The following is a 14256-nucleotide window of genomic DNA, read 5'->3' as shown; positions in this document are numbered from 1 at the left end:
AAACAAGATAAAAAAGAAAGTAAAGTCAATGTGACAATGTCTTTTCCGGTCTTCTTGACGTGAAACCCGGGCTGGATATTGCCAGGTAATGCGAAAAAAAAAAATATCTACTTTACGCGTTTTAATGCGCCCTTAAACGTTGTGGCCCTTGTGGGCATACACTACTCACTACTGCAGTAGTATACTGTTTGTTTGCGTAGTTTAAACCATTGTTTTTATTGTGTAGATAATATATTAAACGTATTTTCAAAACACTTTTTATTTATATGTATTTTTTATAATATTTAAATAACATTATTAGAATAAAATTATCAAATGAGCTCTTAATCTTTGAAAATTATAAACGATCGTGATAACAGGTGTTTTTAAAGTATTTGTTTTTTTTTACCATTTAGACATATTTTAATATCATTTTCATGAAAAGTATAAAAAAAAAAGTATTATATCTATAATATATTCACAATATTTTCACAATAAATTCTAGGTGATAAATTTTTATTTGTTCTAATTTAAATCTACAACTTAAATTACATTTTTATTTACACATAACAGACTATAACAACTTGTCACTTAGTATTTCTCAAATTGTTGTGGACATAATATTTTTCAAATATAAAGAGTTACAAAAAATTAATATTGTTTCCCATAAAATATTTCTAATTGTTAAACTAATATACTTAAGGCATTTGTTAATTTTTCTCAACTATAAAATTGTCCAAAGTAGCCTAGGATGCTGTGGTCATGGTAATGGATGGCTCACTAATCACTATTGTCAAAAGTGGTATTGACATTTATAATTTAAAAAAAAGAAAAGAAAAGAAAAAAAAGTTAAATTACTCCTTTTTACCATTACTTTTCACCCAAAATATAACGCCCCAAACTTTTTGATTTTACATTACCATGCCATTTTGAGAGATTTGATACAATGTTTACTCTGTTGGCTCTTTTTGACTCTATTTAATGACGTGACCAAAAAAAATGGAATCTTTCTCGAAAAGTTAAATCACGTGAAAAACACGTGACCTTTGAACCCACAACACTAGTTGAAATCCAAAAGAATATATATATATATATATATATACTCGCACTACTCTTGCCAATGTGAGTATAATTAATTGATTATAGTCACGTGACTATGGGCAATGCGAATAGAATAAAATCTCACATTAACACATATATTAAAGTAAATTCCTCACCATGCCTGAAATGCAAACCCTCTAAACAAATGGAAACAATTGGCTCAAAACGAAGGTACAAGAGACTTGAGTTTAGGATATATCTTACAGGTAGGGGTAAGCAAAAAACCGATAAACTGAAAAAATCGGCCGAACTAAGTCTAATTTTTCAGTTTGTTTTCGGTTTGAATTTCTTGAAATCGAAATATTTCAGTTTCGATTTTGGTGCTGGATTTTTTCACCCCGAAACCAACCGATATATATTTATGCAAGTTTAAAACATAATAGAGTGAGTAGCTTAGTGGAATGACACGCATGTTTCGGCCTCTTATTCACAAGTTCAAGCCTTCATGCTACCCATTTTGAGTTTTTAAAAATTTGTTAAACCCTAGAATATTATAAGTTATAAACTTATAACCCTAATAGTCTACAACCCTCATTCCAGCCGCCCTCCCCCAATTTTCTCTCCCTCTCACAAACACATACCTTGCATCTTTTTCTTTTTTTGATATCCACATACCTTGCATCTTTTTCTTGTTTTGATATCCACATACCTTGACCTTATTTTTCTCATTTCTTCCAGCACTGTTTCTCTCTCTTGGTTTCTTGCTATGGATATGTCTTCTTGATTTTGTTTCTTCTAGCACTGATTCTCTCTCTTGGTTGCTTGCTATGGGTATGTCTTCTTGATTTTGTTTTAAAGAAACTTTGTAGTTGCTACCTTTTGTTTTAGATGGTGGCTTAATCTTAGTTTGTGTTTTATGTTTTTGGCTATGTTGCTCTGTATTTTGTGTTGAAAATAGGGTCTATGTTGGTTTTGCTTTTCTTGTTAGTTGTTGTACTATGATTGTGTTTCAATTATATCTCTATTTGATGAAAAAAAAAATTCCTTTTTTTTAATTGCTTTTGTTTCTCACATCCCAAATAGCAAAACTCGATCGAACAGAACCAAAACCGAATGTAATCGGTCGGTTTGGCATCCCTTCCTTACAAATTAGTTTTGGTGCTCAAAAATTAATACCAAATTTTTTGGTTCGATGCAAAAATTGCATTGAACATTGACTGAACCGAAGCAAATCGATTGCACCCCTTACAAGGAAGGATAAGAAATGTAAATGCGCAAAGGGATATACAAAGCTTGTGGTTAAGGAATTACAAAATCCTCAAAAGTGCTTACGAATCATTGATGAGTGTGAATTTGTAACAATAGTCAATCATACAAATGGACGGTCAAATAAATGACATTTAATGCAGGTATTAATTTAGAACAATTGTCCACCCAACAGATGAATGACCTTATAAGTATCATTCAATGCGATGATAGCTAAAGAGTAACATATAGACTCCAACGAACGAATGACTATTGAGAATACCAAGCACCCATAACCATCCTTCCAGCATTGGGGGTAAGTTGTGCGAGGGCAAGGTTAAAGAAGCCTAAAAAATCTCTTGCAAAGGGATGCAAAGGAAAGCATGCCCCAACTTGAAATGCCCAATTCATGAAAACACACCCTACCGCTGAATGAGGAATATGCAAATTCGTTCGGGGAAGGAAGCCTAATAATTATAGTTGTATATGAAACTTAGATTGTATCCTAGCAATGTCTGTCGCCCTCAAGGTATTGGCATATAAAGGACAAAGCTTGGAATGGACCATCATACCTTGCCCCTTAAGACCCAATGGGAGCATTCATAGATTCCCCACTCATCCACGATTGGGATAAAAATTGATGCACTAAGGAATTTGTAAGTAAAATGGTCACATCTTCAACTATGAAATAAAAATGAGAAGAAGACGAGGATAAAGTCAACAACCTGAAGGCCACTATGACCCTCACTCATAAAGAAACACAAATGAATAACAAGAAATTGAAATCCAATTTTGCAAAGTAAAGAACTCACTTGAAAAAGAAAGAGTTCTACTGAGAACATGGCTTTGGCCTTTGAAAATTCACCAAAAATTAAGGAGGGAAAAGAGCAAACAGTCCACATTCTAACAACTAAACCACCTCACCCATGATCTTTAATGTGGGACACGTGTTACAATAGGGTTCATTAGCCGTCACGTGAATAATGAACATGTGTTGCAACTTGCAAGTTCATGAGATGGAAAAAGTTCATTGAGCACGAGTATGGGAATACGAGCATAATTGATGGTGCATAAAATTGTCCATCGACAGATAACTTACCAAGGGTAACAACAATATCCAAAGTCAAGGCACCAATTTCAAGCATTGACATCCTTATTTGAAAGTCAAAGGAAATAATTGGTCTCCCGGATGTGATCATGCAATCATGTCGCCTCCTCACAAATGGAGAATTAAGGTGATTTGCTATAGTCAAGGGTCAAATATCAACAGAATCAACACTCCAAAGACCCAATAAATAAAGGATCCTACCAATCACTCATGGTATGAGAAAAAAAACCTAATCTTTGCACACATGAGTAAAGGAGGATGACTCTAATTTCACTGTCAAAAGATCTTAGGGCAAGCAACACACCAATGTCGCTTAACTCTTTTGTTACTTTGTTTGTGTGTGTAGGATACTAAAGTTAAGTTCTACCTAGTCTACAATCACCCTACAATAACTGAAAGTCGGTTTTCAAGATGCCTATTGATTGATGCTACTAAATCCTTACTACAATTGGTGTTAGATGATAACTATACACATATGGTGAGTTTCAGTTAGTTCAATTGATAAAGTCTTCAATAGTTGAATAAGAGATTTGGAGTTCAATTCCTGCCTATAAAAAAACCGATTGGTATATGAATTTAATAATAAATAGCATAATCATCAGAAGTGAAAACTATAAGATGAAACTCTTTTTAAAAAAAAAAAAAACTATACACACATGAATTTTGTGGTCTCACTCTCACATATCTCTTTTCCCATCACCATCTAGGCTTCTAAGTACTAGTGTTTTAGAAGGTAGGGTTTTGTCATGATCACATCTAGACAAGATCTTCCAAGTCTAGATGCCCTTACGCTTCTTTTTTTAATATTTTTAAAAAAGTATTGAAACTTATCACCTAGTACACTCAATTAATAAATCTTAATGTTAAAAAAAGGATTTGTGACTTTCAGCTACAGTTAAAAATTGGAATATATCTTATCAAAAAAAAAATTTGGTATATATATATATATATATAGCTTTTGGGGAAAAAAAACGTTGGTATCTTAATATAAAATAATAAATAACAGAAAGGACAAATTTTTTTAATTTTAAAAAGGACACAATCCAAAAGGGTTTTATCCTTATTGTTATTACTTATAACCAATTTTTTTTTTTGATTAATATAACCAAACAATTGATTATTTCTTAATATATAAAAAGCAGCTATGCCACTACAGTGTGCACCTAACGTATTTCACTGTGCAGCACTGTAGCTATAACAATGTTTTGTTTCGTGAGTTTTTTTTTTTTTTTTTTTCAGCCCTTTTGTTTAAGTTTTGCACAGTAGCTATAGTGCCGCATAGTAGTTGCATTTTTTTAGTATTTCGTTTGTATTTTTTTTTTATTATATATATTGTTATACTGACACAACAAATTTCACAATATTTTCTCAATTATTGAGGTGTCAATTTCTTATAAGTCAAAACAAAATAATAAAATATGAAACTGTGACCAACCACAACTGAAAATAAATGTTTTGTAAAAATGTTATGACATTTGTTAGTACAGTATTTTTGCACTATAGCTACAGTACCAAGCGGCACTGTAGCTACTGTGCCTATATATATATATTTATTTTTTCCTTTTAAATATTTATGTAAACTGGTATATATATTGTTATACTGACACAACAAATTTTACAATATTTTCACAATTATTGACGTGTCAATTTCTTACAAATCGAAATAAAATAATAAAATATGAGACTGTGACCAACCACAACTAAAAATAAATGTTTATAATAAAAGTGCGAATGCACGCACAGTGTCTTGGCACTTAGTGTTTTTGCACTGTGCAGCACTGTAGCTACAATAGTACTTTGGTTTAGTTAGTCTTTTTTTTTTTTTTTTTTTTTTTTTTTTTATAAATATTGATGTAAGCTGACATTTATATTGTTATACTGATACAACAAATTTCACAATATTTTCACAATTATTGATGTGTCAATTTCTTATAAGTCGAAATAAAATAATAAAATATGAAGTTGTAGCCAACCACAATTGAAAATAAATATTTTTAAAAAATGTTACAACACTTACTGTTTTCACAATATTTTCACAATTGTTGAAATCTCAGTTTCTTACATATCAAATAAAAAAAATGCTAAATCCACAACATTTTAACATTAATTTCACAACAAATCATAGGTAAGCTATTATTGATGGATAGCACTGGAGTTACAGTGCTTTTGGTTTATTCAACTGGCATTATAACTATAATGCCTAAAGTTTTCAGTTATAATGCCTAAAGTTTTCAGTTACCAACTACAATTGAAAATAAATGTTTTGAGAATAACAATAACAATGTTATCAGTTTAAAACCAATAATAACTTGTCATTTAGAATTTGTTCTAAAAATGTTATGAATGTAGCATTTCTCTCAAATAAAAAAAAAATCTATTTAGATTCTAAAAATGAAAATATTGTAATATTTTATTGTATTCTTAAATTTATTTTTTAATATAATCAAATTAGGTGAGTCAAAATTTATGATTTCACACAAAATTTATATTAATTTTCTCATTATTAGGGCAGCACGTGCCTTGCACGTGCAGCCAACGCTAGCGAAAAGAAGAAAAGTGGTTATAGAGGAACAAAAAAAGAAAAAAGAAAAAAAGCAAAGCATGTGCAGTAAACAACAGTCCTGGACGAAACCCATCTCTGCAATGTGTATATATAGATGAAAAGACCAAACTAACCAAATTCCAAAGCGTCCCAACAATAGCAGATACAAACCCAGGCCTGAGCCGCTCGTAATTTTAGTTTTGTCCTTCTCTTTTCTACTATTACCTCTACCAAGAGAAGGAAAGGAAAATCAAAAGCATCGAAGGCAGAGCGAGAACAAGAGCAAGAGCAAGAGAGTGAGTGAGAGAAAGAGATGGCGGTGGCCGGACCAGGCCAGCTGAACGTGGAGGAGTACCCATCATGGGGTTCCAGAAGCGTCGACTGCTTCGAAAAATTGGAGCAGATCGGCGAAGGCACATATGGGTATTTCTCTTTCTCTTTCTTTTTTTGAATTGTTTGTTTTTTTAGTTTGAATTTAAATTTTTTGTTGTGGGGTTTTCTCGTTTTTCAATTTTTTTGAGTAAATTTTGGATTTTTCAACTGGTGGTACTAGTGGGTATAAATTCTAAAAGATGAAACTTTAGTCTAGATTTTTTTTTTGGGTATTTGGTTCTGTTGGATTGTGATGTCGTATCTCTGTTTTGAATCGTGATGCTGTGTGTATCAACAACTAAACATGGAGAAGCAATCCTTGTTGAGAGAAGAATTATGAACTAGAAGCTGTTTTTGTTTTTAATTTATTAGTACTGGTAAAAAAAGGAAGTAGTAGAGACTATGAGTTCAGATAGAAATAGAATAGAATGGCAGGAAAGAATACATGTGGCTGGTTCTGACTAATCTGTTGAGAATCCATAGCCGAGCCCCTAAAAGATGGGACTAAGGTTTGTTGTTGTCGTCGTTGTTTAAATTACTAGGAGAAGACGCGAAAGGAAAAGAAAAATATGCTTGAAGAGCCACTCCTTTACTATATGCATTATTTTCCTCTTTTTTCATCCATTTGTTTATAAATTTTCAATCTTGTAGTGATTTAATGAGGTTTGAGTTATGGACAATGATTAATTTTTTTCATCCAGGGCTTTTGTTCTCTATTAGGTCTAATAATGATAACAATTACCATATAGGTTACTTATATGAAAAAAAATTACCATATAGGCAGGGAATGTTTTTGTATGTGCTTGTTTCCATGTTTCATGGAATCAAGGGTTTTAGGGAGGGAAAAGTTTGAGTATACATGAAATGGTGTAGATGGTGGCACATATTCGAAGCAAAGCTATGGCCATTGTGGCAATGACTAATTGAGTTACTGCAAAATTTGAGATTCTCTTCGGTGTTGGCAAGTTAAAGAAGACAGGAAAAGAGCTATAAACAATGTAGTATGGTCTCAATATTTATTTGTAGATATTTGTGATTTTTTATTAAGTTAATAACTGTGATGTGGCACTATGAGTTTTGATATTTGTTAATGAAAATGAAGCTTTTATCTCATTAACTGTGGAATGCAGCAGGGACTAAGTTTCATGCAAGGATATTACATAATTTCCATGTCTTTTTAAGTTTCTGTATTGTCTCTATGCTCTAGAGAATGATATTTTCTTAAACTTACCCATCTGGATTTTTCTGGATTATAATTGAACTCAGTTCGTTGGTTTTTCTGATGTCGGAATTTTTTTTCCCTGTGGTATTTTTGCAGTCAAGTTTATATGGCCAGAGAAATCAGAACTGGGGAAATTGTTGCTTTAAAAAAAATACGCATGGACAATGAAAAAGAAGGGGTAATTTTTCTTTACATGTACAATGTGTTTTTATTTATACAGATTACAGTCCACAAAGGTTGATGAAGCCGTTGTTACCTAACAATACATAGGTGTGTATACATATGCACACAAATTCACATTTCCTTTGAATAATTTGTCTGGCCTGTTATGCAGTTTCCTATAACAGCCATTCGAGAGATTAAAATTCTGAAGAAGCTTCATCATGAAAATGTTATTAAGCTGAAAGAGATTGTGACCTCTCCAGGTACTTTTTAGTTTTGCCTGCTTTGGATACTGTATCTTTGGTAGATTCTTAACAGCAGTACTGAATCGATTTTGCTAATACCTTCTGTTTTTTGTTATTGTTATTGTCTCTAAGGTCCTGAGACAGACGAGCAAGGGAATCAAGGTGAGAGAGTTGTTGTATGCTTTCAAGATTAGTTGGCTTCATGAGTTATTCTTGCTTGCCCCTCAACCCTGTGTTTGACCATGTTGTTTATAAATGTCACTGATACCTAAATTCTGCAATAGATGGTAATTTCTAACATGAGTTGCATGTTTTTGGGAACTGCAGATGGTAATAAGTTTAAGGGTGGCATATACATGGTTTTTGAGTACATGGACCACGACTTGACTGGCCTTGCTGATCGTCCTGGGCTGAGATTTACAGTTCCCCAGATCAAAGTATTATATTTTTAAAAATCAAAAGTATATGTTTTGTAGTTAAACATCTAATGTGTAGTGATTACTGATTATTATTATCATTTTTCCAGTGTTATATGAAGCAACTACTAACTGGCCTCCATTACTGTCATGTTAATCAAGTGCTTCATCGGGACATCAAAGGTTATCATTATTTTTTCATTATTTAAAATGATATATTTTTATTAAACGTTGTTGTTAAAGTTATGTGATTGGGGCTATGCTTGAGTAATACCTTTCTTGCAGGTTCTAATCTTTTGATAGATAATGAGGGAAATTTGAAGCTAGCAGACTTTGGGCTTGCACGATCATTTTCTACTGACCACACTGGGAATCTTACGAATCGTGTTATTACTTTGTGGTATAGGTAAGTTGTTACATTACACTGAATATATAGATTATACTTAAATCTTTGAGTGTAATTCTCCCTGTACTCGGCGTTAAATGTTTTCAAGAATATCCCCAATTTCGATTTAGTTGGTTCAGATTGTTATGGTTTGGGCAGGCCACCAGAGTTGCTGCTAGGAGCCACAAAATATGGCCCAGCTGTTGACATGTGGTCCGTTGGTTGTATCTTTGCTGAGCTTTTGAATGGAAAACCAATCTTGCCTGGGAAAAATGAGGTTAGATATGTTCCTGAATTTTTGTCTGATAATTAGCATGCAGAAGCAGAATGATGTGCATAAGCAGGCTCTCTCTAGTTCATAGTTTACATACAGTGTTGTTGGCGGTGTAAAATGGTAGTGAATATGGCTGCTTTGGAATTCATTTTTGGATTGTTACAACCTGCCTTTTCATAATTTTTTTATTATTGGAATTTAGTTTTGTTTTCCCTTTTTCTTGACAAATATGCTTTTGACAGAATATAGTTTTAAACCAAAATTATGTGTCAAGGTTAAAACCAGAACGTTTGTTAAAAAGACATATTTGAAAATCACTTTATTTTTATTCTTTGGTGAACATGAAGTTGATATTATGATAGTCAATGATCACACTCTTGACAGTCAATTGATTAGTATATGCTGTGAGAAGTACTGGATTATTTTTTCTTAATTGCATGAAAGATGTCTAGTAATTACATTACGGTTCTGGAGATGCTTCTCTTCTGCTTGGGTTAAACGGTTGGGCTCTTCACTATGAAAGATTTGCTGACATATGCAAATGAACACTAGTTCTAGTTAGTTGATATAATCACATGAGTCCATCAAATTGTGATTTGGATCTTGTTTTATTTTAAATTAGCTAACTAACCATTGTTTAGAAGATGGTTTTATGACTTTTGCCTACTGTCAGGTTTGAGTTGTTCCCAATGGGATACATGTGTGTGTGTCTAATATGAATCAAGGAGGGTTAGAGTAACTATGCCTTTATGGTTTTTAGTGTCATAATTTGTTTTACACAGCTAGAGCTGTACAAGAGTAGACAAAAGAGGACTTGCGGTATGTTGACAGCCAGCATAAACTTAGTAACGTCTTATAAACATGATTTTGAAAACCCGAAAGGAAAAAATAGTTGGGATGATCCATGTAGCTATATCCAATTATCTTGGAAAAGGATTCATGTAGCTAATTCCAGTTAGTTGGGATTAAGATTTAGTTGGGTTGTGAAGAAAGAGACATTACGTGTATTTATCCTTGGCTCCTTATTCCTCTATACTCTGCTAAGCCTTGAGAAGCTAAATAGTAAATACTCAACCTTCAGTTGACAAGGACTTTACTACAACTAAGCATGAGCTTGTTGGTTTGTAGATGTGAGATTATTAAAACATAGAAGTTAGTGAGAGAAACCTGCAGGAAACCATTGACCTTAGATGTGATTAAATGATGATACATGGCATTGCACTTCTCTATCTAGTAATTCTGAATGATGATAATTTTGATCTGAAATGATCTCTACACAATTTTTGTAGCCTGAGCAATTGAACAAGATATTTGAGCTTTGTGGGTCCCCTGATGAGCTCAACTGGCCTGGTGTTTCAAAGATGCCTTGGTATAATAATTTCAAGCCATCAAGACCAATGAAGAGACGCATCAGAGAGGTTTTCAGACAGTAAGTAAACAAAGACTTATGTTTTTTTCTTAAAACAAATCGCAGTTACAAGATACTGGAGTACTTATTTTCTAAATCTGATATAAAATTTATGGTTTACAGTTTTGACCGCCATGCTCTAGATTTACTGGACAGCATGTTGACTCTTAATCCAGAAAAGGTATCAATGAAACTCTAGATTTGTTCCTTTCATTACTATAATAGATCCTTATTTTATCATGGTTACTCAGTGGATTTTGAATATTTTCATATGGTAGTCAATCTTTTGCCAAGTATTCTGTTGCCATTTGCTTAAAATATTCTTTTGCAATTCTTCATTTAATTAAATTAATTTGAATTGTTTTTATATACTATGAATTTGCAATTTTCTATAGCTTTGAAGCTTTAATGAATTACTTATAAAAAAAAGAGACTTTTCTGTAGCTTTTATAGGGCTGGCTCCCAAGAACTAGATCTACCGGATGGTTCTTTGTATTTGATTAATGTGTTAAACCTGCTGCCAGCCTTTTCCATAGCAGTTGCAAACTTGCAATGAGTAGATAGTATAGAGGATTTAATTTTCTTTCATACAAAAGCAAAATCAAATGACCCTTGTTGTTATCGTTATTTATTTTTAAAATTTTAATTTTTTTAAATCTTTCTGGGCTGGAGAGGTGATGCTAAAAGAACAACATGAAGTGCAAAATATACTGGGTAACAACCCCTGTCACTCGCTAACCGAGAAGCAAACTACAAAAAGCTAAATAAATGGAAAATTATGTAGTATAAACTCTAGAGGAAGATTCTGAGTGCTAATACCCATCTCTAGTATTGGGATTATCCTGTTCTCCCCAAAAAGATACCTTCTTTCTAACATCCTAGACAATTTTCTTCATCACCTTACTGTTACCTTTATCATTGTTACTTTGCCTTCTTTCTATGTACTGATCTCTTGCTTATGCAGAGAATAACTGCCCAGGATGCACTAGTTGCAGAGTATTTCTGGAATGATCCTTTACCTTGCGATCCTAAGAGGTATGATTCCCATCTCTATTTTGTGCATGCCTCTTATTGCCTACAAGGATTTCTGAGGTTAATTTATACATATCATTCGCATAAAGAGTACCATGGGGAACAACTACATTTGTGTGGTGCCACCTGTAGGAAACAATTTTTGGATATCTCTCCTGCGCTTTCATGGACGTTTCCCTTTGTGCTTGAACTCCTTTAAAAATTTCCATAATTTTTTGTTGTTGTCTGCTTATCAAACATGTGATCTCCCTTGCATGCGAGAAAGTCTTATACTATGTTGAAATATGCTTGTCTTTGGATCATGTAGCCTGCCCAAGTATGAATCATCACATGAGTTCCAGACAAAGAAAAAAAGGCAGCAGCAGCGACAAAATGAAGAAACTGCAAAGAGACAGAAATTGCAGCACCCTCAGCAGCATACCCGCCTGCCTCCCATTCAACATACTGGCGGGCAAGCTCATCCGTCTCATTGGCATGGGCCTAATCATCCCATTAATAATCCACAGCCTCCAGTGTCTGCTGGACCTAGTCATCACCAATATGGAAGGCCACGCGGTCCTCCTGGAGGTCCAAATAGGTACCCTCCTAGTGGAAACCAGAGTGGGGGGTATAACCAAAATCGTGGGGCTCAAGTTGGAGGCTACAGTGGTGGGCCATATCCACCGCAAGGCCGGGGACCTCCATATGCGGGGAGTGGAATGCCAGCTCCTGGTCAAAGAGGAGCTGCTAGTGGTTATGGAGTTGGCCCTCCAAATTATTCCCAAAGTAGTCAATTTGGAGGTTCAGCTGGTGGTAGAGGTCCAAACCCGATGGGTGGTAACCGTAATCAACAGTATGGTGGTTGGCAGCAATAACAGTTGAGAACCAGTGCTTGGAATGGAGATGATATTTTGACGGAATAGATATGATCCAGAAGAGAGAGACAAAAATAGGGGGCGGGGGGGTTAATTTTGGCCTCCTCTCATAATGCGATTGCAATTGTGCAAGGCAGAAGAACTCGTAAGCTTTGGAGTGGTGTTTTATAGTAATTATTTCTTGACCCTAATGCTGTATATTCATTTTTTAGTGAGCTTTTCGTACGCCTTTGTTCCATTAGTGTGGTGAAGTTGTAATGCTGGTGAAAAAGTTGAAATTATGACAATTTCCCAATGGGGTTTTTCTTATTCAATGAATCAATATGAAACTGTCATTTGGCTGTTCCGCATTTTTCCAATCTTTATGTCACCTAACTATGAATCATGAATAATTTTTTATTTATTTATTGAGTAGCAGTTTTCAGCCAAGAGTCTATTCAGAAATCCTAACAGACAAGATGGAAAAAAGTGGAGTGAATGGTCCATTTTGGAACCCAATATATTTTTGGGTGCTTCCAGCTAATTCGATGGTAATTGTTGATCATTGTTCTTTTCTTATTTGGAAGAGATACCACTCAGATTGAAAAATTGGTTTGAGAAAAGAAATAAAATAACTGTGAAACAAATATTGCTTTAAATAAAAGTCGGACTTAGAACTTATGATTGCTCTTGTTTAATTGTCAAGCGAGTGTACCAAATTGTAGCAACTTTATAAATATACGCAACTTAATTGTTCTTAGTAACTCTTCTTGTACCGTTTTATTAATTCTTTGGTTAGACACAAAAGCTGGACGGTTGGGATCATTTTTTACCCACTTATATACAAAGTTTTTTTATGGGATAAGAACATCATGGTTTATTTTGCTTCGTCTAGCCTAACACTTTTTTATTTTTATTTTTTTAAATTTTTAACTAACAACTATTTTTATTTTCTGGTTGTTGTTGAATAACTTGAATGTGATTGAAACCATGGTTTTGAAATTAAACTGTTTAAAGAACCAAAAAAGAGAGAGAGGTTCAATATTTTTTGAGGTTGAACTGGAATCGAGATTGAATTGTTATGTGTCGTTTAATTTTTAATAAATTTAATTTATAAATTGTCCATATATTATAATAATTTCCCATGACAAAAGGTGTGTGGCCCAATGATTGTTACTGTATTTAAAACTGGCATTTGGGTTGGGTCATACCACCCAGTCCAATTCGAGTTTCACAACCAACATTTATTGCGCTTTTTTTTTTTTTATTTTTTTTTTTGTTTTTTTTTTTTTTATGTGCGCGCGCGTGAGCATGTGTGCATGTGTGTGGATATACCCGGTTTTTGTTGTGGGATAGAATTATTTTATTTTTCAATTAATAAACTAACTTTTTTTTTTTTTGGGATATACACGGTTTATAAAATTTTCAAAATTCTCAAAAGTGCCGTCTATCACCATTACAGTTATGTATTTCTCGCTTATTTTATTTTATTTTTGGGCATAAAAGGAGATTCATAATTCATTACCAAAACAATAGAGTTTGTACAAATAGGAACAGAGGCTCCATAGAGACACCAGACAAAACAATATAAATAGACCAACAAACTAACAGACCCCTATCTAGGTCCACAACAGCCAACAAAACAAAACAAAAACCAAAAAAAAAAGCTAGATGGTTCTTGTCAAATATGAAGTACAGGAATTTTCCACACTTATTTCTTCAAAAGAAGCAAATTTGTTAGCCTTGAAATCCATGGAGTCCCAGAAGAAGCATTGAAACAGGAATGTTGGGCATGTATCAATAGGGGTGGCAATTCGTGTTTGTGTGTTGAGTTCATGTCGTGTCAACTCATGAGTATCTAACTATATAGGTTAACACTAACCTGACATATTTATTAGACGGGTTAAGATTCCTTGACCCTAATACAACCCATTTATTAAACGGGTCAGTTGTGTTGACCTGTTTATCAGATTTTATCAAAAAAAAAAAAAA

General features: G+C 33.5%; 1 protein-coding gene across 1 annotated transcript; it reads left to right on the top strand.

The window, feature by feature from the left end:
* The first annotated feature begins 6044 nt into the window (after positions 1-6044).
* Positions 6045-12635, top strand: LOC126732376 (cyclin-dependent kinase C-1-like). Its single transcript, XM_050435173.1, has 12 exons — positions 6045-6338; positions 7606-7687; positions 7844-7934; positions 8049-8078; positions 8244-8353; positions 8443-8515; positions 8618-8738; positions 8877-8994; positions 10281-10420; positions 10523-10580; positions 11364-11434; positions 11739-12635. The coding sequence occupies exons 1-12, from the start codon at positions 6229-6231 to the stop codon at positions 12283-12285; spliced, it is 1551 nt and encodes a 516-aa protein (XP_050291130.1). The 5' UTR covers positions 6045-6228; the 3' UTR covers positions 12286-12635.
* The last annotated feature ends 1621 nt before the right edge of the window (positions 12636-14256 follow it).

Source organism: Quercus robur, chromosome 6 (assembly GCF_932294415.1).
Source record: "Quercus robur chromosome 6, dhQueRobu3.1, whole genome shotgun sequence".
Lineage (NCBI taxonomy): Eukaryota > Viridiplantae > Streptophyta > Magnoliopsida > Fagales > Fagaceae > Quercus > Quercus robur.
Note: the sequence above shows the minus strand (reverse complement) of the source record. Positions and strands in the feature narration are given on the sequence as shown.

Bases quoted from the DNA above. Each gene is read 5' to 3' on its own strand.
- LOC126732376 (XM_050435173.1), top strand. From the start codon at position 6,229: ATGGCGGTGGCCGGACCAGGCCAGCTGAACGTGGAGGAGTACCCATCA. The intron at 7,688-7,843 runs GTAATTTTTCTT...CCTGTTATGCAG, and splicing joins TGGACAATGAAAAAGAAGGG to TTTCCTATAACAGCCATTCG. The intron at 8,995-10,280 runs GTTAGATATGTT...CAATTTTTGTAG, and splicing joins TCTTGCCTGGGAAAAATGAG to CCTGAGCAATTGAACAAGAT.